The sequence below is a fragment of the Oncorhynchus clarkii genome, chromosome 30 (assembly GCF_045791955.1).
Source record: "Oncorhynchus clarkii lewisi isolate Uvic-CL-2024 chromosome 30, UVic_Ocla_1.0, whole genome shotgun sequence".
In the NCBI taxonomy this organism is placed as follows: domain Eukaryota; kingdom Metazoa; phylum Chordata; class Actinopteri; order Salmoniformes; family Salmonidae; genus Oncorhynchus; species Oncorhynchus clarkii.
In genome coordinates, this window is record NC_092176.1 from 15,421,321 (window position 1) to 15,447,870 (window position 26,550).

The following is a 26,550-nucleotide window of genomic DNA, read 5'->3' on the forward strand; positions in this document are numbered from 1 at the left end:
ATGTCCGGAGGGGGGCGTAGAGATGTCCGACATTACTAAGTAACTTCTCAACTGGTAAAACTTTAGGTGTGGGCTATGTCCTTGACATGACAGCTCGAGGTGTTTCTTTACACAAACAACAACGAAAGCCTCGCGGGGTCATTTTTATGCAATTATGTTGGGTCTTCTTTTGAGAGTCGTGGTGAGTCAAACGTTTTTATAATTCATAAATGCGCAGTTGTGCACCCATAACTGAGAGCAGCGCGTTCACTATTACTGCTGTAAATGTATGTGTTTGTGTGTGTGGGGGGGGGGGGGGGGGGTTGCATACTGTAACCTATTTACCCCATATATTAGGCTACAACATGGATACCGTTTCAAAGTTCATGTCTATATCAGATCAATACTGGTAACAATTAATTGAGGGACAGTGGGTTAAACTATTATGCAATATTTTAATATAGACTACAGCTTGCTTTTTATTTGTGTTTGCAGTGGTGGAAAAAGTACTGTCATGCCTTGAGTAAAAGTAAAGATACTTCAGTCATTTTCTATTAAGGTAAAAGTGAGTCACCCAGTATTAAATAAAAGTCTAAAAGTGTCTGGTTTTAAATGTAGTTAAGTACAGTGGTGGAAAGTAGTCATACTTGAGTTGTCATACTTGAGTAAAAGTAAATGCCATGAATCAAATTCCTTATAATAAGCAAACCAGATGCACGATTTTCTTTCTTTTTTTATTTATTTTATTTACTGACAGCCAGGGGCACACTAAACACTCAGACATAATTTACAAATGTAGTACTTGTGTTTAGTGAGTCTGCCAGATCAGAGGCAGTAGCGATGACAACGGGTTATATACATAGGCTAAGTACTCAATTGGACCATATTGCTGACCTGCCTGAGCATTCGAAATGTAAACGTAAATGAGTACTTCTGTGTGTCAGGGAAAATGTATGTGATTAAAGAATTCATATTTTCTTTAGGAAATGTAGTGGAGTAAAACATTTCTAAAATGTTGACTCAATTGCAACCCACAGTTGTGTCAAGTTGGCTAGATGTCCCTTGGGTGGTGGGCCATTCTTGATACACACGGAAAACTGTTGAGGGTGAAAAACCCAGCAGCGTTGCAGTTCTTGACACACTCAAACTGGTGCGCCTGGACCTACTACCATACCCCCATTCAAAGGCACTTACATATTTTGACTTGTCCATTCACCCTCTAAATGGCACACATACACAACCCATGTCTCAATTGACTCAAGGCTTAAAAACCTGTCTCCTCACCTTTATCTACACTGATTTGAAGTCATTTAAACAGGTGACCTCAATAAGGGATCATAACTTTCACCTGGTCAGTTTTGTACGCTCAGTATATATTCTAACCTGAAGAAGCTGTCAGGAAACTTGACAGCCAAGCACAGTACAAACAAATAGTGTAACAACATACTAAACTTGACAGAGTTGCTTTGGTCTCAAGTTTCTTAATCATAAAATTTGCTCCTACATTGCTCTAACAATCTATTGTTTGCTTTGGTTTTTGGATTCAGACAGAATTATACTGATCACACGTGTTTAAATTGAAACTAACGTAAATGCATGTTAATCACTTTGTGTAACCTTAAAATGGTGTCTGTTTTATTATGTTCTGGTTTCCGTTGCAATGGCCCAGACCCTTTGGGCTCTATTTTCAGCTGGCGTTAAGCCAGCGCAATTGCATTTGCCAGACGGCATCCCAAGTCGCGTCCTAAGAGCATGCACAGGCCAGCTGACTGGAGTGTTTACGGACATAATCAATCTTTCACTATCCCAGTCTGTTGTCCCCACTTGCTTCAAAATGTCCACCATTATTCCTGTACCCAAGAAAGCGAAGGTAACTGAACTAAATGACTATCGCCCCGTAGCAATCACTTCTGTTATCATGAAGTGCTTTGAGAGGCTAGTTAAGAACCATATCACCTCCAACTTACCCGACACCCTAGACCCACTACAATTTGCATACGGCTCCAACAGATCCACTGACGACGCAATTGTCATTGCACTGCACACTTCCCTATCCCACCTGGACAAGAGAAGGACTACTAACTGAGCATGCCCCCATCCACATTGACGGGGCTTTAGTGGAGCGGGTCGGGGGCTGCAAGTTCCTCGGTGTCCACATCACTAAGAAATGATCATGGTCCACACACACCAACACAGTTGTGAAGAAGGCACGACAATGCCCCTTCCCCCTCAGGAAACTGAAAAGATAACCAAAATTGTATTGACTGGCTGCGTCACCGCTTGGTATGGGATCCGACCTCCATGCGCTACAGAGGGTGCATACAGCTCAGTACATCACCTGGGTGGGGCCGAGCTTCCTTGGCATCCAGGACCTCTATACCAAGCGATTTCAGAGGAACATACTATTTATATATGTTCTGCTGTACTACATTTTTTATTATTTTAGAATTTTTGTTTATTGTGTGCTTGTTTGACATTTACTGCTGTTTATTGATAGGAACTTGGAACATAAGCATCTCGCTGCACCCGCCATAACACCTGCTAAATGTGTACGCAACCAATAAGATTTTATTTGATAAAAAATGTTGATCCGTTTAAGCTCTTCTATTTTCAAACCCTAGCGCCAGGATTTGTAATTTATCAGTCTTATGTGAGCTTGCTCGCTCTGAGGTGGGAGGGGTGGCAATATCGAAGTTGTGCCCTTAAAAACGTGCGCCAAAGTGCCAATTTCAGTATGCACTGGTGGGGATATTTAAGACCAACCAAAAGCTGGCCTTAGCGGTAACCCAGTTGGCTGTGGCATGGATTTTGACATCGGAAGCGTAGCCTACCCAGCCATGACACACAGTACCCATATGCACATGGAATTAGAGATGCACTACATGACCATAAATATGTGCACACCTGCTCTTTGAACATCTCATTTCAAAATCATGGGCATTAATATGGATTTGGTCCCCCCCCCCCCCCCCCATTTGCTGCTATAACAGCCTACACTCTTCTGGGAAGGCTTTTCACTAGATGTTACAACATTGCTGCTGGGACTTGCTTCCATTCAGCCACAAGCGCATTAGTGAGATCAGGCACTAATGTTGGGCAATAAGACCTGGCTCACAGTCGGCGTTACAATTCATCCCAAAAGTATTCGATGGGGTTGAGATCAGGGCTCCGTGCAGACCAGTCAAGTTCTTCCACACCAATCTCTACAAATCATTTCTGTATGGACCTCGCTTTGTGCATGGGGGCATTGTCATGCTGAAGCAGGTAAAGGCCTTCCCCAAACTGTTTCCACAAAGTTGGTTGCACAGAATCATCTAGAATGTAATTGTATGCTGTAGCATTAAGATTTCCCTTCACTGGAACTAAGGGTCCTAGCCCGAACCATGAAAAACAGCCCCAGACCATTATTCCTCCTCCACCCAACTTTACAGTTGGTACTATGCATTGGTGCAGGTAGCATTCTCCTGTCATCCGCCAAACTCAGATTAGTCCGCGGGACTTCCAGATGGTGAAGTGTGATTCGTCACTCCAGAGAACTTGTTTCCACTGCTCCAGAGTCCACCATTCCATCACTGCGCATGGTAAACTTAGGCTTGTGTGCAGCTTCTCTGCAATGGAAATCAATTTCATGAAGCTCCCGACGAACAGGTCTTGTACGGATGTTGCTTCCAGAAGGTGTTTATAACTCGGTAGTGAGTGTTGTAACAGAAGACAGACGATTTTCAGCACTCAGCGGTCTCGTTCTGTGAGCTTGTGTGGCCTACCACTTCGTGGCTGAGCAGTTGTTGCTCCTAGACGTTTCCACTTCACAATAACAGCACTTACAGCTGACCGGGGTAGCATTAGCAAGGCAAAAATTTTACGAACTGACTTGTTGGAAAGGTATGTTGAAAGTCACTGAGCTCTTCAGTACGGCCATTCTACTGCCAATGTTGATCTATGGAGATTTCATGGCTGTGTGCACTAACTGTCAGCAATGGGAGTGGCTGAAATAGCCAAATCCACTATTTTGAAGGGGTGTCCACATGCACTATATACAAGTATGTGTTTTTTGTGCCCGTCAACCTTGTATTAAAAACAAAGCATAGCCTCCTCTCCTCTTATTGAAGGCAGTTTGTTTGTCATGCCCAAAGCATTTGCCAAGTAGCCAAGACTATTGATAAAGGGTTTGGCCTGTGAGGCCGCTTTGAAATATATCTTATTCACCAAAGCTTTATTAAAAGATCAAGTTTGGCAGCAGCGAACAGTGAAAGGACATCCCGGCTATGATATTATTTTTGCCAGCTCCTGATATTATTTTGGATGTGCATAAAAGCCTCTCCATGTAGGCTATATGCCCATCATTGAATGAGAGATGAGATAATCCAGTGACAGTCCTATTTCGAAACATGTACCTTATTTTTCTGAAACAATTGCTTGTTTTCCTTTTGGTTTGATTAACAAACAAGCCCTTAGTGGGCTACCCTTACCCTACTGTAACGAAATCTACAGCAATGGCTCTGGTGTCTTTCTTATGCTGGTCATGCGGTAGTCTACAAGTAGCCTATCCATAAAGGGTTTCTAAATCGTCTACTCGTGAAGCTTTTGCCGACATGCTTTTGCATTATTCACAATTCACATTGCTGTGTGCATACTCCATTCGGCTTGTATCCATCCCCATTTCCAAAGAGCGCTTCTTGTCCAGTTACCAAAGATGCGCTCCTCCAAACAGGCCTAGGCTATATCTTGCTTATTTAGAACGTACATCACACATACAGTACAATTTACGGGAACCTTGTCCTTTTTATTTGAGGAGAAGTGCGATTCGTAAAGCCCTATCTATACTCGTTGAAGCCAATTACAACAATGTTGACTGTCAGCACTCTAAACATACTGAGCAAACCAAGGTTATTATAACCATTTATGTGTTGTAGGCCTGTTGTTTGTTTTTTGGCAATAGTGATACAGTAATACATAAATTGATGGGCCAGAACCATAGACTTGGATAGACATAGCATCTCTGTATCTGTATTATTAAGATGGTGTCGGTGAGAGCATGGGCAGTACCATTGAGGCCATCATCTTGAGATAGTCAATGTTCTTCTTCTCAAGTAAAAATCATTGTCTGATCCCTTCTGATGACACAGTTGTCACGACTCCAACCGGGTCATTAGGTCATGCCAACCAGGTCATCAAAAAGGATCAGTCAAGGAAGTTCGGAAGTCCCACGCAGTTGACTAAATCATAACGGCAAAAGTCCTGAATGGAGCTTTTGGCCACTACAGGACTCCCTACAACTTTATGGCCAGGACATAAATAATAAATCAATCGATTTAAAGAATAAGCACCTAGACTGGTACAATAAATATGGTGGAAGGAAACTCTCTTGCCCATGGTTACACCAATCCAAAGCTTTGTTCTAACATCTACTTAATTAAAAATCAAGTACCTTCACTTTTATATGACAGAAAGAGAGAGGGAAAAAACAACAAATTAAGTCATGGCCCATTTGATATGTTACATTTATGTAATATTAAACATGTATCAGTGACTAACCCCTATAAAAAGGGTTCATAAAAACAGCTGCAACATCAGCAAAAAACATAAGCAAAACAATATTTCTTCACAAATCTATCAGTTCACAGACTGCCAGCCAGCTTGTGTGTGTGTGTTTCTCTTCAACCAAACAACATTTTCTGGCTTATCTTCAAGAAGACTGCATTCCAGAGAGGTGGTCATTTGGTTTCTCGAGCCTGATGACAGTTGTCCACAGACAGAGAATATTCTCTCCACAAACACTTAGGATGCAGTGGCAGAAACCAGGTCCAGTGCCACATGGCACAGTTTGCCTGGCAGAACTTGAGAGGTGACTCTGTAAACATGCCCCCCTTTACGTTTTCCAGGTATTTCCGCAGCTTACATGGGACACTTATTGCCCTGCCAGGTTGACCCTCCGGCTGGACAGTGACCTCAGACACAATCTTCGATGCAAGGAAGCTATATTTCTGAAGCACAGTGGTCGAGATTCTTGCTGGAATAATCATGCTGGCATCTTCCTGGGGTCCTGCTCCACGGCTGTACTCACACATTTTCTGAAGTACAAAAGATTCTGCTTCCCTAATCAGGGGCTCCATCTCTGTCGAGCGAAGTGCCAGAGACACACTTGGGTCCATCAGGCAATCTGCCGCAGGGGTTGGATCAAAGTTGGCTGTTAGTGGATTCAATATGCATGCGAAGCGCTCACACAGTGACTTCAGGAGGACCTGTGCCAACTGTTTTGCAACAGTAGTTGACAGCAAGTGTGCCTCAAGGTTGAGAAGGCACACCACCACATCAGACAGTGACTGGCTGTCAGTTTGAAGTTGGTCAGTGTGGATTGAGAACGGCTCCAGCAACTTCACAAGCTGCTCTAGCTTGGCCCAGTCACTGGTCAGCAAGTTGGTCGATGTGGATCGCGAATGGCTCCAGTAACTTCACAAGCTGCTCTAGCTTGGCCCAGTCACGCTCCATGCTCGCCCTCGGATTTCTTCCATGATAGCTAGTGATAATAATGCACAAGCAAGGCCTATTTGAAACATTGGTATCTACTGGCAGCATTTATCCACCAGATTCAGAAGCTTGAAAACCCCATTAGAAAATAAGCTTAAAAACCTAATTAAATTTCTGTGCAAAGTAAAAAAGGTATGATAGTTTTTATTTTAGTTCGTTTTGCAGTCAAATATAAGTTTTAGCTTTTCAAATGATTTAATTTAACATTTTTATTTAAGTTTACTAAGTTGTTTTTCCAATGTTTTCATTTTAGTTTCGGTATTCACTTACTATAATAACCTTGGAGCAAAAACAGGATTATTATTATTTTTTCTCCTGTTGCTGTCACAACCCCGGACCTATAGCACTACCCCCAGCGCTTAGATGTATCACTGCATTAGAGGGCTCTATTTTAACAAACCTAGATTTTGTATCATGGTGTTGACAGTTGCTGGCCAGTAGGCCTACCAATCAGCTCTGTGGTGTTCACCCAACATTGCTGATATATTTTATATGCTAATGGGAATATCAACTTAATATTTCAGAAACTTAAATTAAATATCAACCTAGATACTATACAGTATGTGTGGTATTTCAGTGTCATATTGATTGCAAAACAAATTCTTTATTATAGATGCAATGACACAGAAAACATTTTTTCAGTTAAGGCCAGGCTTGGTGAAGCCATGTCGCCTGGTCAAGCCGATGTCAGTGACCATCCTCCCAGAGAGGTCCTCGCATCACCAGGACAATTTGCCCAAGCTGCCCGTGCCTCCACTAAGGCAAACATTTGAGCGCTACCTGTTGATGCTGGAGCCCCTGCTCAGTGAGGAGGAGATGGATCACACACGCAAGCTAGTCAAGGAGTTCCTCATTCCTGAGGGAGTGGGAGACAGGCTGCAGAGGAGCCTGGAGCGCAGAGCTAGCAACAAAGAAAACTGGGTAGGTACTGCCATAGAACAGAACTGGTCACATAGAGCAGAGATGGGTACTTATTAGGGCAGAGCACTAATTAGGGTTGGGTTGATTGGCAGGAACAGATACCTGTATTATATCCTTTATGCACCTACAGTATACAGTATGTCATGTTGATGGTCTATAGCATTATCATGGCTGTTTGTGGATGTTTATGCAGCTGACAGAGTGGTGGATGCAGTCAGCCTATCTGGATTCCCGGATGCCTGTGGCAGTCTATTCCAGCCCCGGGGTGGTCCTGCCCCGCATGACCTTCCAAGATCGCCAAGGACAAATGAGGTGAGCAACAAGGAACCATGCGTGTCTGAGACCATTGTACCAGCCCTTGCTACGAGATTATACAGTAGATGCCCACCCTCCCCCAGCACTAAAACATTTTAGGTCTGTCTATACCGATCAGTGAAAAGGACATTTTATAGGCTTACTGCTTAGTAGAAAAGTTAGTAGGAAGTGATTGACTTCAGTGTTGTAATCCGCCATAGCTCTGTTGAACTTGAGAATAAGCTTGAGTTTCAGATGACCTTTAGACAGACTCCCCTTTCATGCTGGCTATTTTAAGCACATTGGCTGCTCATAGAATTGCTCAGCTTTTTTGAACCACGGAGACACACGTACGCATTCAACATTGCGGACAGTGCCAAACACATGCAATAGAAGATGACACTAGAGCAGACTTCCATGCTCATATGAAAAGTAAATGATTCAACAATATACTGTACTGTAATGTACACCATCTTATCCGCTAGACTAGAGTGACAGACAGCTCAATAAATGCAGAAATATAGTATCAAAATAGACAGATATCATGGTTCTGAGTTGGACATGCTAAGCAAGTCTGGTTGGAGATATGAGGACATGGAAAACAATACTGCACTAAAGTGTATTGGAGTTGATTATGTGAATGGAACATGAGATGCTGGAGGGGTAAAAGGCTGAATCTCAGTTGGATGAGGAAATACCATATATCATACTTGATTACTCAATAGGGTGGCAGGTAGCCTAGTGGTTAAGAGCATTGGGCCAGTAAGCGAAAAGTTGCTGGTTTGAATGCCTGAGCCGACTAGTTGACAAATCTGACGATGTGCCCTTGAGCAAGGCATGCAACCCTAATTGCTCCTGTAAATCACTCTGGATAAGCGTGTCTACTAAAATGTAAATCAATGTTTTCTGCTCAGGTTTGCTTCTAAATTGATTTCAGGAGTTTTGGACTTCAAACAAATGATTGACAAGTGAGTAATATTGATATAGAAAATATTTTCTATAACTTAATGATATACATCTAATATATATTTGTCAGACCAGTTGACTCTAACTCTGTGTCACAGTGAGACCCTACCTATTGAGTATTTGGGTGGGAAGCCTCTGTGTATGGACCAGTACTATCAGATCCTGTCCTCCTGTCGTATCCCTGGACCAAAGAGAGACACTGTGGTCAACCATGCTATCGGGAAAGTGGCCCCTACTCACATCACTGTGGTCCATAACTTCCAGGTACACTAGGGTGTGCTATTGCTTTGCTTTTCTCTCTTTGATGCTACTTTATGTTGCTACAACACAAGAGAGGAAATCAATAACATTGTTGCATTGTTAGTTTATTGTCTCTAACCCACTTAACCAGAACCTGAAATGCTGATTGACCTTCTCCCTCTGTCCTTAGTTCTTTGTCCTGGATGTGTATAACAGCGATGGCTCCCCACTGACGGTGGATCAGATTTACATGCAAATGGAGAAAATCTGGAACTCATCCCTGCAGAGCAACAAGGAGCCTATCGGCATCCTGACTTCCCAGCACCGCAACACCTGGGGCAAAGCCTATAACAACCTCATTAAGGGTGAGGCCAGGGAGAGCCTTGAATGCTATAGAAGGGTCTTTGGAGCGCATGGAGTGACCCACCAAATAAACAAAACCCTAGTCATAACCCAGTCTTGAGCCATAACGTAAGAGTGACTGGATGCATCCTATCACTTTGCACACACTGTTTTAGACATATTGGTCGATGATTTCCTCGAGGTCCTTGTAGGTCGCTCATTGTATCGTTTTCTTCCTTAGACAAGACAAATAAGGAGTCTGTCCGTGCTATCCAGAAGAGCATATTCACAGTGTGTCTAGACGCCCCCATGCCACAGATGTCTGAGCAGCGCTACCAGAGCCGCGTCGCTGCCCAGATGCTGCATGGTGGAGGGAGTCGCTGGAACAGTGGCAACCGCTGGTTTGATAAGACATTACAGGTGAGCTCTGAGACTGAAGCTGTAGAACAAAGGTTGCATCCTCCCTGATATATGTTCATATTTTTATTCAAAGAGTCTCTTGCATTATTCTACTGTATTCATAAATGTATTTTAAATCTTATTATTATAACGTGTATTATTTAATCCCCAGTTTATTGTGGGTGAAGATGGTACCTGTGGTCTGGTGTATGAGCATGCCCCAGCTGAAGGACCACCCATTGTGTTCCTGGTGGACTATTTGGTTGAGTACATGTAAGGCATAACAAAATATGTTTATTTCATTCATTGATTAATGGTACACAGCACTACCAAGGTCATTGTGTACTACAGATAAAAGGTAGGCGCTGGTTGCTATGGTTGCAATGGCTATTTTTCCAACCAGAGCAGGTGCATTATGCCTGAGTGTAGCAAGCACTTTGAAGATTCACTATTTGTCAAGTTTAGATAGTGACTGATCCATTTGAAAATGATTTTTACAACCATTTGAAGCCCACTGATCATGGCCAAGCTGGAATCATGACCCTGGCCTGCTACTGAATGTGCCTCTGCCTCTCTTGAAGTATAATGCTTTGTGTTGTTTAAACAGGGGAAGGATGGAGGTAGTACGCTCTCCCATGATCCCTCTGCCCATGCCTCCCAAACTGCGTTTCAATATCACACCTGAGGTCAAGAAGGATATTGAGTCGGCCAAACAGAATATGAACATGCAAGTAGAGTCTGTTTGTGTTCCTAGCAGTTTCCATTCAAACATATCTTTGAAGTGTTTCTCACTCTTTGGCTACTCTTTCATTCACCAGAATGTCACACGACCTGGATGTGAACGTGGTCAACTTTGCTGACTATGGGAGAAATGTTCCAAAGGCTCACAACATGAGTCCAGATGCCTTTATACAAATGGCTCTACAGCTTGCCTACTTCAGGTGGGGTTCATGAACAAAACAGTCAACATCTGAAACAGCAGTCGGGTTACCTTAACCTATCACTTTGAGACATATTGATGAGACATATTGATCTTTCATGTTTCAGAATGTATAAGATGTGCTGTTCCACCTATGAGAGTGCGTCCCTGCGTATGTTTGCACTTGGGCGAACAGACACAATCCGCTCCTGCTCCAATGAGTCTCTCAAATTTGTCCAGGCAATGGAGGACCTAGCTAAACCGGTAGGTCAACTCTGAAACCTGAACATTGACACTAAATAAACAATCAACCCTGACTGTCACTCTACTGTAATGATGTCTGTTTATCCCATATGTTGACAGAACACAGAGAAGGTTTCTCTATTGGACAAGGCATGCCAAGCCCACGTAGAATACACACGCATGGTGAGGACTTGATGGAAATGGACATTTACTGTATTAATCCATGCTTGTCCCCACTCACTGCAATGTATATTTATTTTGTGTATGTCAAAATGAGCAGGCAATTCATGGCCAGGCCATAGACAGACATCTCCTTGGCTTGAAGTTGCAGGCGATTGAAGAACTGACGTCCATGCCAGAGATATTCATGGACACAGCCTATGCTGTGGCTGAGCATCCCAATCTCTCCACCAGCCAGGTATGAAGGCTGTTTATGTGAGGTATTTAGCATCCCAAAATACAACATATAACAGGACAAATTGTAGACAGTGGTTTGGTAATGATTTGTTTATTAGGTTTGGCCCACATTTGTACAGCTAAAGGTAATGTTTCACTGTCTCTCTTCTCCAGGCTGGTGCCAAGACAGACTGTGTGATGTGCTTCGGTCCACTGGTGCCAGATGGCTACGGAGTGTGTTACAACCCCATGGCAGACCACATCAACATTGCCATTACAGCCTTCAACAGCTGTGAAGAGACACATGCTGCCAACTTTGGCCGGGCTATGAAGAAGGCTCTGAGAGACATGAGGTCTCTGCTGGAGGAGACAGCTAAGGCCAAGCAATGAGTCCCCACAGGGGACATGGCTCCTCTTTATGGCTGTGTGGAACTGAACTTGTGCTGGAGGTAGTAGGGGAAACTGAAGCCACCCGGGTATATCTAGTGCTGTAACATGGAGAGAGGAGAAGCACTTTGCAATGCGTTAGGTGGGCCTTGGGAAGATTTTGGGCCCTTCAGGTAGACGTGATGTGAGTGTTGGAGGGAAAATCCTGTAGGAGAGACAGTCTTGAAATAATATCAAGACTGTAAAGCGAGTATGACTGATGGAAAGTTATACATTTCATGTTGACTGAAATGGGTGTATCCTTTTCCAAATAGAAAGCGCCATAATGTCAAAGAACGATCCACACCAGATCATGGCAGAGACTAGACTCTATTTCAGGTGTACGATCTTAATTTGACCAGTTTCTCACAGCAGGACAATAATCCTGCAGCAACAGTAAACGTGAATTATTATGTGCGTTATTTAATGGACATTTTTTGTAGGGGTTGATAAATGATTTTGTTAGGATAAATCAAGTCTGACATTTTTAAAGTGGAAATTGAAAACTTTAGAAAGCTCTGCGACAACAGAGTGATCGAATTAAGAGATTACATCTGTCTGTTTTAAGTTATATTTAAAAGTCATACAGTATGTTGGCGCTGTCTTAACATTTATTTTTGTGGGATTCTATAGATGTGTTTATTCAGTTTGTTGACTTACATATTTGTTATTTCATATATATAAAATAAGTTCAAACAGTTCTAAGTTATTTAAGTTCTGAAAATGTGTGCCATACTATACCAAATGTGCCATAATAATGAGTTGCTGAGTGGTTTTGCTGTGATTTACTTTGGTAAATGTTTTCTATACAACAAAAAAAATAACAAACAAAATAAGACGGACTGCTGTCATTTATTTTAATGTTACAAAATTCTGACAATACTGATTAAACTAAGGACAAATTGTTCTCCAGTAACAGCCTAAATTCCTGTCTCGTTAAATACTGTATAATAGAAATGCGAGCCACGGATCAAGGCTCCACGAATGAGTATTCAGCTCGGAAGCTCCCATTGCTATGCAGGTACTCGCCATGAAACTCTATCTCTGCCATGTTTCCAGCTGATCGCCATTCAAAAAGCCGTTGGCCCTTGAACACGTTGGTCTTCAAGACGTCTACATCTCGTATCTAATGGAGATGGTATTAGAGGCATAATGTTATCTACAATGGCATACATGTCAACATTCAAGATTCATGGTTTAATGTATACTCAACTAGTTTGCATTGATGAATATACTGAAAAGCAAGAGAGAACAGTCTCCCTCCTCCCTGACCATAATGAAGGTGGACTGGGCTCCTGTGCTGTTGACCACAGGGCCCATGCTCAGAGCCCGGATCCTAATCTTCACTGAGGGAGGGGCGTTGATGAGGACTCGACAGGTGTGACTGCCCAACTCTGAGGTCATCGCTGGATTCTCAATGACCCCGCTGGGCGCAAACAGCTGGACATCACAGTCTGTAGGAGCAACAGTAAGAAGCATGTGGTTATGTATTAAATTGACCAAATAATATGTCCTTCTAAAAATCTATTGTTCCAGCTCTGTAACAACATGCCACTCTGCCTTCTGTTCCAGCCAATACAGTAGCAGCTCAGTGTTACCCTGGTGGTGACTCTTCTTGTTGTTCTTCTGACTGCTGTAAGTCAGCAGCACTCCGTTTCCGGGGGACAAGAGATGCTGGCGCACCAGCAGGACGTTGGTCCTGGAGGTCAGTTCAGTGTCCTCAAGCTGGTCACACTTTCTGACCAGTACCAGCCTGTCATAGAACGCCACATACTCCCCTAAGCGCACACACACACACAGGGTTATTGTTGTCCATTTCGGTTGCCATAGATAGACCTTACAAAGAGTATTATAGCATTTCTCACTTTTCTTGCAGCTTAGGGAGCTGGACTCTACTTTCATGTGGATGACCTCATCCAGGGGCCGGCCTATTGACAGGATGCAGCGACCTGTCTCATGTCTCAAGTCCACTGTGCCTGACTCCTCCAGCAGAAGCTGCCCACACAGACCTAGATAGCGACACACAGTAGATAACTATTACATTAGCTGATGGAGCTCTCTCAATGCTTGGTCTATGCCTTTTCTGATGAGTGCTAAAAAAGCAGAGAGTTCTGCCACCTTACTGGTTTTAGGTGTCACAGTGGGCATGGCTGTGGTGGTCTGTGGGGTGGTCGGTTCTGTTGCAGTCGGGGGTGTCTGGGTCAGGCTGAGAGTAGGAGACAGGAGTGGCTCCTCATCCATGGAAGTGACTTCCATGCCCTGGGGACTGGGTAACTGGTCCCTGGTCTCTAGTGAGGGGGTGTTGGTGGTGTGTGTGTGGGTGAGGGCACTAGTCTTCTCTAAGACCCTGCAGTCGTCCATCTGGCAGCCCCGGATGGTGATGGGCTTGGGCATGTGCATGCAGAGCAGTGGGCTGAGGGGCTCAGGCTTAGTGGGTCCCATGCAGGACACTGCTCTAGACTGGATCCCATACCCACACGGCACTGAACACTGAGAGACAACAGAAATGTTAGTCAACAGTACATCTACATAATTTATAAATCACTCATGTATGAAAACACCACTGGCCACTATACCTACCTGGTTCCAGTCTTTCACGTCCCATCTGAAGGTGCACACCTGCACCAGACAGGGTACCGTGGTAGCAGGTTTAACGGCTGCATGGCATCTCTCCTCAGACACCTCACTGTCCTCCCCATGGATATACTCAACACAGGAGACATGCCTCCTGGCTAACCCCAGATCACAAGACGTAGTACAGGCCCCCGTCCTCAGCACTCTCCACCTGGACAGTATTACCTAAGTTCAAGTTTATTTACACCCAGCAATACATACAGAAATCTCTATATGGCACTGTCTGTTGACACTCACATAGCATTCAAGACAAACTGAAATCCATGGGTGGTGAATTCCACATTTAGATTCTCTTTTTTACCTTGGTCTTCCAACCAGTGTTCAGTGTCTGTGTTTACCGTTTACCTGTCTGGGCAGGTGTTGGAGATGCATGGTTTACCTGGCCGGGCAGCTGTTGGAGTTGCATGGTTTACCTGGCTGGACAGCTGTTGGAGTTGCATGTGACCACTGCTATGGGTTTGGTCATGTTACTGCACTCTGTATTGTTCACAACCACCTCCTCATCTCCCTCGGTCTCCTGGGAGCAGTATAGCACCCTATGGGCCACGCCTCCTCCACACGACACACTGCACACTCCCTGCTTGTAGCGCCACCTGCATGGGAAACACACTGCTGTTACCCTGCTATGACAGAGCTGTCATTCTTGTACTTGAAATGATCAACTCACATGGGAGGGCAAGGGGAAGGGTTGCAGGACTCTGTGTGAGGCTCTGGTTTGCTGGAGGCATCACAGTAGACCTCAGGCACCGCTAGCCTGGTCTGGTGGTCCAGACATGAAAACCACACCTGCAGGGTACCTACACATGTATAAGGCTTGTGTTGATCAAGGTACCACACTTTGTAAAAATGGAAGGGATTACCTGGTCTAACTTACCATTTCCGCAGGTCTTTGAGCATTGGCCTATCACAGGGCTCCAAACATACACTGTTAGGTACCTGGAGCGGTACCTTAAACCAGGGGATTTGTTAAGTATAGGTTGATCCTGGTAAAGACAAATGAACGAATGTCAAAGTTCCACCTTCTCCAGTATGATGTCTTAGAATTCAGTGTGCACATTTATGAGATATATTATAGATCTCTGCTGTACCTGTCCCTTAGACTCCCAGCCAATAGGGCAGACATCGATCACACAAGACACTAAGACAGGTGGTTTGAAGAGACCTGAACACAAGCTATGGTCCACCTCAACATCATGACCACCTTCGGACCGCACACATGTCACAACGCGTTTGGCCGCTCCGGGCCCACACACCGCTGAACACTCCCCGGCTTCTGACGCATTCCACCTGTCACACACAGCCCCCACCCCCCCAGAATTCTATATCAACACTGTACTGGGCCATTAACCTACATGGTGCAACTTGGACCTTGTTTGCTTCATGCACATGTTGTATTTGATTATAAAAAATATGTATACCTTGCAGGGCAGGGTTGAAAGTTGCATGTATCCACTGATTGTGTGGCTGAGTGTTGTGGACATTCAGAAACGGCCACCTGTAGGACATCTGCTCCTTGCCTTTGAACACATCTCACAGGGCGCACTTTCTCTCCACCACCACACAAGGCACTGCAGGGCCCAAACTCCCCCATCTCCCAGCTGGAGAACACAACACAGGACATTGATCAATCAGTTTGATGAAAGTTCAAGCGTTCTAGGTGTGACAATGTGCAGTGAATGTAGAGTGGACCTGGGGGGACAGGCTGGGAGGTGACAGGTTGTCTGCTGAAGCAGGAGAAGGGGAGCTGAATTACAGTAGACCTCCTCCAGATGCTCCTTGGTGTCTTCATCCATACAGACATACATAGATTTCTGTATGCCTACAAGAAAAAGAGAGAACAGTGGATCTATAAGAACAGTGACATTTGGAAAGCCCTAAAGTACACCCACAACAAACAAACTAAATATATTTATCCAATAATAATTCAAAGTGATTCTTACCAGATCCACAGGTGACAGAGCAGGATGTTGTGACAACAGTCCACTTGCCCCTGGGTATCTCTTTTATAAAAGCATTATTACTCATGGGAGTATAAAAGTGGTAGGTGATGTTTGGACTGGTTTGTTCGCCATATTCTTTTCCATATTTCCGATAGACCTGTAGGAGCCAAAAACAAATGTCATATTCCTTTCTATTTTGAGGAGTCAGTAAAGTTCTATATGTGTGTGTACATAGTGACTGGAGATACTGTTCCTCTTCTATATGTGTCTCTCACAGTTATCCCCTCTGATATTTGGAGTGTCTGTTGCCATGTCTGGGAATATGTCTCTCCCTGCTGACCTGTACGTGTGTCTCCTCTGTAACAGTTCCAGGCAGCAGCAGCTCCTCCATGAGAGGCAGGAGGTCAGGGGTCAGGTACAGACGATAAACCAGACGACCGTCCTCCAGAGGAGAGGGGTGAGTGATGTTTAACGCAATACTGCCACTCCCAGACACAACATACTGATTCCCAATCAACACCGCTATGGGTAAAAACACCAGACACCTTGCTTATTGTCCTTTATATGATTTGGGGTTTCTTTTCAAACCACCCAAGGTCACCCCAGATACTCACCCAGGTGAGTGAAGACGGGTGCCCTGTTGACAATGTGAACCTGAGTGGCGTTTACTGGCAGGGTCAGGAATGTGACGTACTCTGAGAATCAATTAAGCAGGGAAAATCTAGTTTAATTACTGGAATGAGATGGAGGTAGAAATGATCACTCTCCAGACTGAAGAATGGGGATATTTGAGCTGTTACCTCTGGCCTGACCACCACTGTAAGACTGAGAGGTGAGACTGCAAGAGGAGCCATCCCCTCCACATACCCCACACACATCCTCCACCTTCCCAGACTTCAACACTCCATCACAGCCAAACAGCTAATGGAAGAAATTATTTCCTGTTAGCTTATGAGGACATGTCAGGTCTAATAATTTCTCAAAGCGTCTCTAGAACTCTCTAAGGTGGAGAAACCGAAGCAGGCCTTTACCTGGCACGTCCCTCCTAGACAAGCTGTCGTGGCACCAAGGGGAGCTGGACTGTCTGGTTCACAACGAGTCCCATCCACAAACTGAGACCCACGGCTCACAATGAAGTTCTCTCCCTTACACTGGCACATGTACCTGCACTGTTCATCCCCTGGTCATGGGGGTAAATCAGAGGAATACAGTGGAGGGAGTCAGTAATGTAGTAGTTTGCCCTCCATCCCAATGACCCAACCATTCCCCATTGACAAGATGTCTTGGCCCACCTGTGACAAAGCCTACAGCGGGGATCCAGGTGTAGAGGGAGGCCGTGTTGGGGGACAGGTACAGGGGCTGTAGATCTGTCTGGGCGCACTGCTCTGCCATGAAGGCCAGCTGGGTCCTTTCACACTGCTACTCAGACAGCATATTGTGAGGGGAAGAATGCCTGAACATTGCTTGTGCTCACACCCTATGTTTCAGTTAACATCCTTTTGACGACCAATTGAACTTTCGATCATAATAATCTTTTGAAGAGAAGCAACATTTCTATTTCCAATTCAACTTCCCTCATTCCACTCGAAGCATGTGTATGGAGTTATTTCAGTGCTAACAGAAATTGTATTTGAATTACATCATTTAGGATATAGATTTTTTTTAAATGTCATATTTTTTTATCGGTAATGCACTAATTTGATCATATTATTCATCATTTGAATAGAATATTGCATTCAGTTTTAATTTCATATTTATATATTCATCTTCAATAGGGTAGATATTGCATTCATTGTCTGTGTATCAAGTTTCCAAACTTTTATTTAAAGTTGATCAAAGTTTCATATATTCAACTTGTCGGATGCATTCAGATTCAGTTTTCAAATTCAGATCTCTAAATTCAAATTCAAAACCTGAGAGAGCCTCCTGGCAAGCCAGGAAAGGTAGAGGAGAAAATACATAATCAAATGCTCTCTGTGGTAAACAGAACTGCCACGCAGAAAAAATATCAGCCCATGGAGAGAAGCACGAGATTAAATTTTACTCAACTTTCTAGAGCAGTTGTCAGCAACCGGTCAATCGCGATCGACTGGTCAATCTCCAAGTCGATCGCCAAACATTTCTGTAAAAAAATATTTGTATTTTTATTTTTTATTCATCTCGGGCTGTTGGCGGTATGTGCACCTGATTCAGCTGCCTTGTGTGCTGTGTAGATGAACTGTTGCCTTTTTTAACCATTTCATGTGTCTGGAGGTACAAACTCTGCCTTCCCGTTTGGCCGGAGAGCAAATCAAGTGCACTTAGGTCTAACGCTGGCCAAACGGATGGCTCAGATTACCGTGTCCGCAGTAACAGGCATAAAAGAAAGCTACAGCAAAGTTGATACTGTGAGATTTCAAAGCGTTTAAAAGCTGCTGTTTTTATGAGTGAGTGTTTATGTTCTTATTCTTCGAACACACTGACAGCGTCATTACATTTTGGTACACCAGAATTACATTCATTTCCAATGAAACACTGCATTTGCCTTGCAGCATTGCGTTGCAGAGGCAGTTGCAGTGCGCACGGTGTGGTGCATACGTTGGATTTATCGTAGACGGCTTGACGGAAATGGGAGCAGAAGGTGAATGTTGAACTTTTGTTGCATACATATTCAGCTGGTGCTGCATACTATTTTGTGCAATGACGCTGTCAGTGTGTTTGAAGCGTTGCGCTTCGATCACACCGGCAGCGTCATTGACCACTGTTCTAGAGTTTTCCCTGTTAACATTATCAACGTTTCCCTTTACTGTGGCAACTGTGATCGAATCAACGCAATATTATTCACTTTCAATGCAACATACCGAAACAAAATGAACTATGCAAGAGATTTTGTTGAAGGCAGAATGCATTGGCGTAGGACTCAGCCCATACTCTACACAGATTGGTGCGGCATAACCAATCAGAGCTGCAGTAGGCCTATATGCAAATAGACCATTGCCATATATGGATCTGTGCCATTTATTTTGAACTGGACTGTGTTTACAGCATGAGCGGTCGTGAGTAGATGCGTTTGTTTTGAGATTAAAGCGAGAGCTGCATGTAGCCACGTGTGCACATGTTGTTCATATCCTTTGCTTTAGGGAGTTATTAGCTCAGCTATAGATCATTTGTAGTCAGCAATAGGGGAGTGATTACTTCCTACAAGAGCACAAAACATGTACATTTCTAGACATCTTTGAAAAGCAAGTCAGGTAAAGAGCTTTTTTTGTCTTAAAGGGGCAGTGTTGTATTTTGAGACAGGCTTGAATAAGCTAATTAGTCAATGGGTAGAGGGTAGCATAATTTGTCTGATTCTCTATAATGGTATGGGAATATTATTTTGTAAAGTAGTTTCTTGCATCAGAAAAGGACAAGTGGATAAACAGGTTAATGTCAAGCCCTGCATGTTTTTTTTCAAAAGTATCATGGAATGTAGGCCTACATTGAACTGGCTGTTACTGTAGGCTGAATGATAGAACAGCTATTTCCATGTTAAAATGAGTAGCATTTTTCTCCATTTTGATCAAATAGTCACAGTAGCCTACTTGACCACTGTTAAAACTGTAACTTAAAGCAGGTACTGCCTCAGTGTTCACAGTAAAAGCAATCTGGAAGTTGGACAGAATTTTCACAACGTTCAAGTTTGCACTCAGCAGACCTGAAATTTGCTTAGTGACAACATTTTTTAGAGGGAATATTGGAAGGGAGTGTCACAAAAACCACAGTTCGGTCCCGATAAGAATATAGTGGAATAGCCCTGTTATAGCCCTTCTAAGGATAGCCTTTCCACTCCTTATTTAATCTAACTCTGACTGGGTTCCAACCAGGTCTCCTGTATGTCACAAGACTGTGTTAGCCCACTTAGCTAAAGCCCATAGGAATGAGTTCAGGAACCTAACTCAAGTCTCCAGCAAGCTTTGTCATCAAAAGAGCGTGGTTCATCGAACCATCTTGGTTACATTTTACCCCCCTTTGACCTCATACTAAGAGATCACGGCACCAATATAACTAACTGGTTTCGAAATCAGGCCTACTGCACAACAAAAACACTTTCTGTGGAAAAAAAGAAGCAGGCAGATCTGTGCACCCCATTTAATGAGAGTGCAACAAAGGTGGTTTGGTGATCCATGAATATGATGAGCAACCTTGCCTGAGACATGAAGACGTGTTAGTTTGACTGATGGGGTTCTAACCCAGGTCTCCTGTGCGCCAAATTCATAGGGATAAAATACATTCAACCATCAGTTTACCACAGAGAGTGTTTGATTATATCTGTGCTCCTTTACCTTTCCTGGCTGGCAAAGTACCAGGACAAGTTTTGAATCTGAATTTTAACATGTGAATGTTAGTTTGTAAACTTGATACACAGAAAATGAATGCAATATCTACCATATTGAAACGGAATATATACATTTTGAATTTTAATATTCATTGTTTTTGAATATTAAATAGAAATTTAATTGAAAAACTGTATGCTATATACTACATTCAATTCATGAATTACAAGTTCAATTTATGAATTCAATGAATCAATTTGTGCATTACAAATAAAACAATATTACATTCAAATTCAATATCCTAATACAAATTTTAAAAAATACAATTTTTAGCACTGAAATCGCTCCATACATGTGCATACATACACTTACAGTACGCACGGCACAGAATAAATGGTGCAACAATTTACCTTGTAAAAATGACCTGCGGAGGCCCACTGTAAACATAAACATGACCTGTGGAGTTTTACCTGCTGGTGACAAAGTTCCGCCTCTGTATCCCTGCCCTTGCAATCATTCCCACCAAATGCAGGTCTGGAAATGAAAACATTTTTAAATGAAAATTATGAAGACATCCATCAAGAATAATATACGGTTTCGCTACTCTCATTTGCCAGAAATGTACCACTTGCACTTGAGAGGAGTCATGAGAATTAGCGTTGACTTTTGTTTCTTGTTACCGTGGGTTATTGCATTGCCTGGTCCGGGAAGTGACGCCCCCGCCACATATCCGTGAGCATGGGGAGAACTGGGACCAGCTGGACCAGGACCCGTGCACCACCACAGAGGAAGAGGAGCTGAGCTGGTCTGGGGACACACAGCGGCCCTTCAGGCACCACTAGAGGACATGCAGGGTTAGAGGTCAGGGCTGCTTTCATTTCACAACCCAAATGTTGCATACTTTGACCAAACATAGTCATAATGATGGAATGTGACTAGTGATAACATAAGGCTGTACCTGGTTGGGTGCACACTCTGTCCCATCCAACAGAGGCACCAGCAGACGTTTACATGAGCTGTTGTCATCAGGTTTGATGTGGCAGGAGAGAACACGGCACACAGGCTGACAGGAGGAAAGAATTAACACTGGGAAAGCCTTACCCAGACAGAGCTATAGATACTGTCAACATACTGTATAACCAGTCTTATTACTACAGTATAACCATGATAGTATATTCACAGAAGTGGCTGCCATTAATGTCATAATGTGTCCCTTACCAGGTCAGTGTTGGTGAAGGAGCAGGCCCTGGCGGTGCTACCAAACGCTATCCGGCACTGGTCGTCCACACCATAGTAAAGGCCTGGCTTCCAGTCTTGCAGAGAGCCAACCAGGACAGGCAAGTCTTTCACACAGTCAGCCTTGCCTTCACTAGAATAGCAATACAAACACATATCTTACTCTCATCACCAGCCTTCTACAATACTCACTGTGTTGTGTACAGTACCACTGACCATTATTACATTTCTGCAGAGTAATCTACTTATGATGAACAGTTCATTATTAAGAATCCATGTGAGAAACAGCTGGCATGCTTACCTGAAGAATGTGTACAGCTGCTGTCTGCTGCACTGGGACCAGGTGAGATCCACACTGTTGTAGCCTCCATCAGAGGCCATCATAAAGCCACTGCTGCTGCATGTGTTACCAATCCCATCATGGTTTATACCAAAGCTGGGGGAAAGAAGTGAAGATTACTAACTGTAGCTCATCCCATGCTATTGACAATGTCTTACCTGTGGCCTATCTCATGCCACTATGTCTTACCTGTGGCCTAAGCTTTTGATAGTTGCTTAAATAAAATAATCTGTTTTTTAATGGTTTTTAATGGTGAGCGAGCATTGTGCCTTTTCCTTTTCAAATTACCTGTGGCCTATCTCATGAGCGATGGTGATGCCCAGATCAAAGCCTGTGTCCTCTGTGATTACACAACTCCATTGGCTAGAACATGCCCCGCCTAGCTGGGTCACGCCCCTCACCTGCTTGTTCCCATTGGGCAGCTCCAGATCAAATCTGGTTGAGGACAAACAAATTACAGTAAAGTAAAACCACAAGATTTACAATTATATAAATGTTCTAACTTCAGACAGACTACAATTCAATTTGAAAAAATAGCACAGGATAAAGTACAATGACCTACCTTGTGATGTATAACACAAGGTCAGCATGCAGGGGGTCAGTGTCATTAGAGGGGATGACCCTTCTGGCCCACTCACACACACTCGTCAGAGACGAGGAGATGTTGGTGGAGATGTTAATCTCTGGCTGAAAGTGAGAACATAGCACTCAGAGAGGGAAGCATTCTTCTGGCTCCTCAGCCAGGCCTCCATGGCCGACTGGCCCACCCAGGTGTGTGTGTGGTGTGCGGTGGACAGACATTGTCAGACACTGACCTCTGGTTCTGAGAGGATGATCATGCGGACCAGATGCACTCTCATGTTGGCTCCCAGTGTCATGTCCCTCAGCAGCTCTGAGGCCTGTGGGAAGATAACAGGATACACCAACACTGGATGACCACTTTCAATAATAATTCAGATGCCTGACACAAACAATAACAAACAGACAAAGACAGGCAGGTAGGCAAACAGGCAGGCAGGCAGGCAGACAGACAAACTCACAATGTTGAGGTTGGTAAGTATGTATCTCTCTGTGTCCTGCCTGTGGACCAGCTGCACGTCAGGCGCCACCACCACTAGCAGCTCCAGGTGGGTCACCTCAGGCATTATGGCTGACCTTCGGCGACGCAGCCTCTTCACTGTCAGGATGAAGACAAAAAGAGCCGTATGCTAATAGAATGTGCGAGGATGAAGTATGAAACATTAAATACAATGCTATAATGCTTGAACACTGACTGTGAGAGTGTCTGGGGGGGCCTCTGGCAGTAAATGGCTGGTGGAACACCAGATGAGGTGTTCCTGGACTGGAACAGTTTCTGGCTTCAGTCAGATGAATGTGTTTTTGAAGCACTGGCTGAATGTATAGTCTCTCCTTCTCTTTACCTGCAACAACCAGGCCTTGCTGTTGGAAATGGAGAAATATTTGCAATCCAAATTAATTTAAGAGAATTATGAATGAATAACAGAATAACAGTATAAATAAATGAGTGAACTGTAGAATTGTTTGTGTTAACTTGGAAAACGTACCATTTTCCTGGCACAGATGGTGAGAAATCCTTTAGTTGAAGGGGGATGTAGAACTTTGGCCTGCTGACAACACATGGCATGACTTTTCCTTATGGTGTTGAGAGTGGTGTTCCGCGCTGTCTCTAATGTGGACTGACAGGAGAAGGACTGCTTCCTCTCCCCGAGCCCCAGCACAAAGCGCTTCCCTTCGGTCTCGAAGGAGCATCGCCAGGGGCCAGTGTGCAGCTCCGTAGAGGCACAGTCTGTCCAGATGAGCTGAAACTCCGGCACTGGGGTGAGAAAGGTTACAATACTGTACAGTGGGAAGAAAAAGTATGAACCCTTTAGAATTATCTGGATTTCTACATAAATTGGTCATAAAATGTTATCTGATCATTATCTAAGTAAGTAAGTCCCAACAAAAGACAAACACAGTCTGCTTAAACTAATAACACAAACAATCATAGTTGTTCATGTCTTTATTGAACACACCGTGTAAACATTCACAGTGCAGGTTGGAAAAAGTATGTGAACCCTTGGATTTAATAACAGGTTGACCCTCCTTTGGCAGCAATAACCTCAACCAAATGTTTTCTGTAGTTGCGGATGAGACCTGCACAAAAGTCAGGAGGAATTTTTTGACCATTCCTCTTTACAAAACTGTTTAATTTCCACAATATTATTGGGATGTCTGGTGTGAACCACTCTTGAGGTCATGCCACAGCATATCAATCGGGTTGAGGTCAGGACTGACTGGGCCACTCCAGAAGGCGTATTTTCTTCTGTTCAAGCCATTCTGTTGTTGATTTACTTCTGTCTTTTGGGTTGTTGTCCTGTTGCATCACCTAACTTCTGTTGAGCTTTAATTGGCAGACAAATAGCCTAACATTCTCCTGCTAAATGTCTTGATGAACTTGGGAATTCATTTTTCCGTCGATGATAGCAAGCTGTCCAGGCCCTGAGGCAGCAAAGCAGCCCCAAACCATGATGCTCCCTCCACCATAGTTTAGAGTTGGGAGGAGGTTTTGATGTTGGTGTGTTGTGTGTTCCTTCCAAACAACACAACTTTAGTTTCATCTGTCCACAGAATGTTTTGCCAGTAGCTCTGTGGAACATCCAGGTGCTCTTTTGTGAACTTCAGATGTGCAGCAATGTTTTTGGGGGATAGCAGTGTCTTCTTCCATGGTGTCTTCCGATGAACACCATTCTTGTTTAGTGTTTTACGTATTGTAGACTCGTCAACAGAGATGTTAGCATCTCCAGAGATTTCTGTAAGTCTTTAGCTGACACTCTAGGATTCCTCTTAACCTCATTGAGCATTCTGCGCTGTGCTCTTGTAGTCATCTTTGCAGGACAGCCACTCCTAGTGAGAGTAGCAACAGTGCTGAAATTTCTCCATTTATAGACAATTTGTCTTACCGTGGACTGACTTTTAGAGATCATTTTGTAACCCTTACCAGCTTTATGAAGGGCAACAATTCTTAATCTTATTGTAGGTCTTCTGAGATCTCTTTTGTTCGAGGCATGGTCAGCATAAAGCAATGCTTCTTGTGAATAGGAAACTCAAATTTTGTGAGTGTTTTTTTATGGGGCAGGGCAGCTCTAATCAAAAATCTCCAATCTCGTCTCATGGGGCGGCAGGGTAGCCTAGTGGTTAGAGTGTTGGGCTAGTAACCGAAAGGTTGCAAGTTCAAATCCCCAAGCTGACAAGGTACAAATCTGTCATTCTGCCCCTGAACAGGCAGTTAACCCACTGTTCCTAGGCTGTCATTGAAAATAAGAATGTGTTCTTAACCTAGTTCTTGCCTAGTTAAATAAAGGTAAATAAAAATTGATTGGACTCCAGGTTAGCTGACTCCAATTAGCTTTTGGAGAAGTCTAGCGGTTCACATGCTTTTTCCAACCTACACTGTGAATGTTACAATTATGTATTTAATATAGACAAGAAAAATACAATAATTTGTGTGTTATTAGTTTAAGCACACTGTGTTTGTCTATTGTTGTGACTTAGATGAAGATCAGATCAATTTTTTTATGTCAAATTTATGCAGAAATCCAGGGAATTCCAAAGGGTTCACATGCTTTTTCTTGCCACTGTATGTGAATGATTGTATCCACCATAATGGTTCAGTAGCTCACTGTAAGCCTATGGAAACTGTGTCATTATTCAGTCATACCTGAAGTAGCAGAGTCCGTACCAAAATAAAACACCATGTCCTTTTGATCCAGGGAGTGCAGAAATAGCTGGAGAGGGGATACACATTACATGTTGGGGTCATTTTGTGAGCAGCAACATGAGGATTAGATTCACTAATCCATTCCTGGTTTGTATACAGTGTGACAGATTACAGCAGGCCTATGTCCATGAGGAGCACAATCAACTGAACAACAATAATATCTCTACAGAACCCCTGAAAAATGTAACTTTTAAGTGTATCATACAACTGAGATCCTGTGAAACCTGTGATCTGCCTCTCTGTAGGTAGAGATTTCCGCAGGACGATAAACAGCGCAAGTTGTGGAGGTCAATGTACTTTGCAGATGTCACAAACAGAAGAATCACCAACCACATCCGTGTGTTTTCCACTTACCTCCTCCAGTGGAGATCTCATTAGTATTGCTGTGGAGCCTGGCAGCACTGACAGCAGACAGAGCAGCGCCAAGGCTGCCATGTTTCCCCTCTCCTCTCCCTGTGGGACCACACCACACACTACCTGGCCTTGCTATATATCTATCAGAGTAAGAGGACCAAGATCTTCCTTCCAGCCGAGTCTGATAAGACCCAGCCAAATGGGGAAGTGGCAAACAAGTTTACTAAAACATCAGGGGCAGTAGTTGATAAGTGACAGACTTCATTTGTTGATTTTCACTGTGGGAGTAGGTGAAAAGAGCAATGCCAGCTGATTGG

General features: G+C 43.6%; 2 protein-coding genes across 2 annotated transcripts; one reads left to right on the plus strand and one right to left on the minus strand.

Moving 5' to 3' along the window:
• Window positions 1-12,578, plus strand: LOC139389334 (carnitine O-acetyltransferase-like). The gene is made up of 14 exons (XM_071136004.1): window positions 1-181; window positions 7,150-7,428; window positions 7,622-7,740; window positions 8,637-8,690; window positions 8,787-8,952; window positions 9,119-9,293; window positions 9,512-9,690; window positions 9,842-9,942; window positions 10,277-10,396; window positions 10,488-10,610; window positions 10,717-10,852; window positions 10,952-11,014; window positions 11,112-11,249; window positions 11,402-12,578. Exons 1-14 carry the CDS (start codon window positions 155-157, stop codon window positions 11,615-11,617), a joined length of 1,896 nt encoding a protein of 631 aa, XP_070992105.1. The 5' UTR covers window positions 1-154; the 3' UTR covers window positions 11,618-12,578.
• Window positions 12,490-26,521, minus strand: LOC139389333 (ADAM metallopeptidase with thrombospondin type 1 motif, 13). Its single transcript, XM_071136003.1, has 31 exons — window positions 26,234-26,521; window positions 25,820-25,886; window positions 23,664-23,932; window positions 23,373-23,538; window positions 23,139-23,275; window positions 22,914-22,997; window positions 22,661-22,785; window positions 22,387-22,533; window positions 22,060-22,194; window positions 21,741-21,891; window positions 21,481-21,585; window positions 21,203-21,360; window positions 20,993-21,056; window positions 17,520-17,646; window positions 17,259-17,407; window positions 17,028-17,148; window positions 16,842-16,922; window positions 16,568-16,749; window positions 16,228-16,384; window positions 15,977-16,106; window positions 15,706-15,885; window positions 15,376-15,574; window positions 15,162-15,270; window positions 14,955-15,084; window positions 14,701-14,880; window positions 14,234-14,438; window positions 13,777-14,143; window positions 13,519-13,662; window positions 13,252-13,431; window positions 12,926-13,107; window positions 12,490-12,779 (listed from the first exon to the last, which is right to left on the minus strand). The coding sequence occupies exons 1-31, from the start codon at window positions 26,312-26,314 to the stop codon at window positions 12,624-12,626; spliced, it is 4,668 nt and encodes a 1,555-aa protein (XP_070992104.1). The 5' UTR covers window positions 26,315-26,521; the 3' UTR covers window positions 12,490-12,623.
• Between the last annotated feature and the right edge of the window lie 29 nt (window positions 26,522-26,550).

What these genes read in the sequence shown, in the direction of transcription:
- LOC139389334 (XM_071136004.1), top strand. Translation starts at nt 155, where the DNA reads ATGTTGGGTCTTCTTTTGAGAGTCGTG. An exon ending in CTAGCAACAAAGAAAACTGG is followed by an intron (nt 7,429 to 7,621) that starts GTAGGTACTGCC and finishes ATGTTTATGCAG; the next exon opens with CTGACAGAGTGGTGGATGCA. An exon ending in CTGTGGTCCATAACTTCCAG is followed by an intron (nt 8,953 to 9,118) that starts GTACACTAGGGT and finishes CTCTGTCCTTAG; the next exon opens with TTCTTTGTCCTGGATGTGTA.
- LOC139389333 (XM_071136003.1), bottom strand. Translation starts at nt 26,314, where the DNA reads ATGGCAGCCTTGGCGCTGCTCTGTCTGCTGTCAGTGCTGCCAGGCTCC. An exon ending in CGGAACTTTGTCACCAGCAG is followed by an intron (nt 17,647 to 20,992) that starts GTAAAACTCCAC and finishes CTGTCTGAGTAG; the next exon opens with CAGTGTGAAAGGACCCAGCT. An exon ending in CAGAGGAGACACACGTACAG is followed by an intron (nt 16,385 to 16,567) that starts GTCAGCAGGGAG and finishes TGGCTCCTACAG; the next exon opens with GTCTATCGGAAATATGGAAA.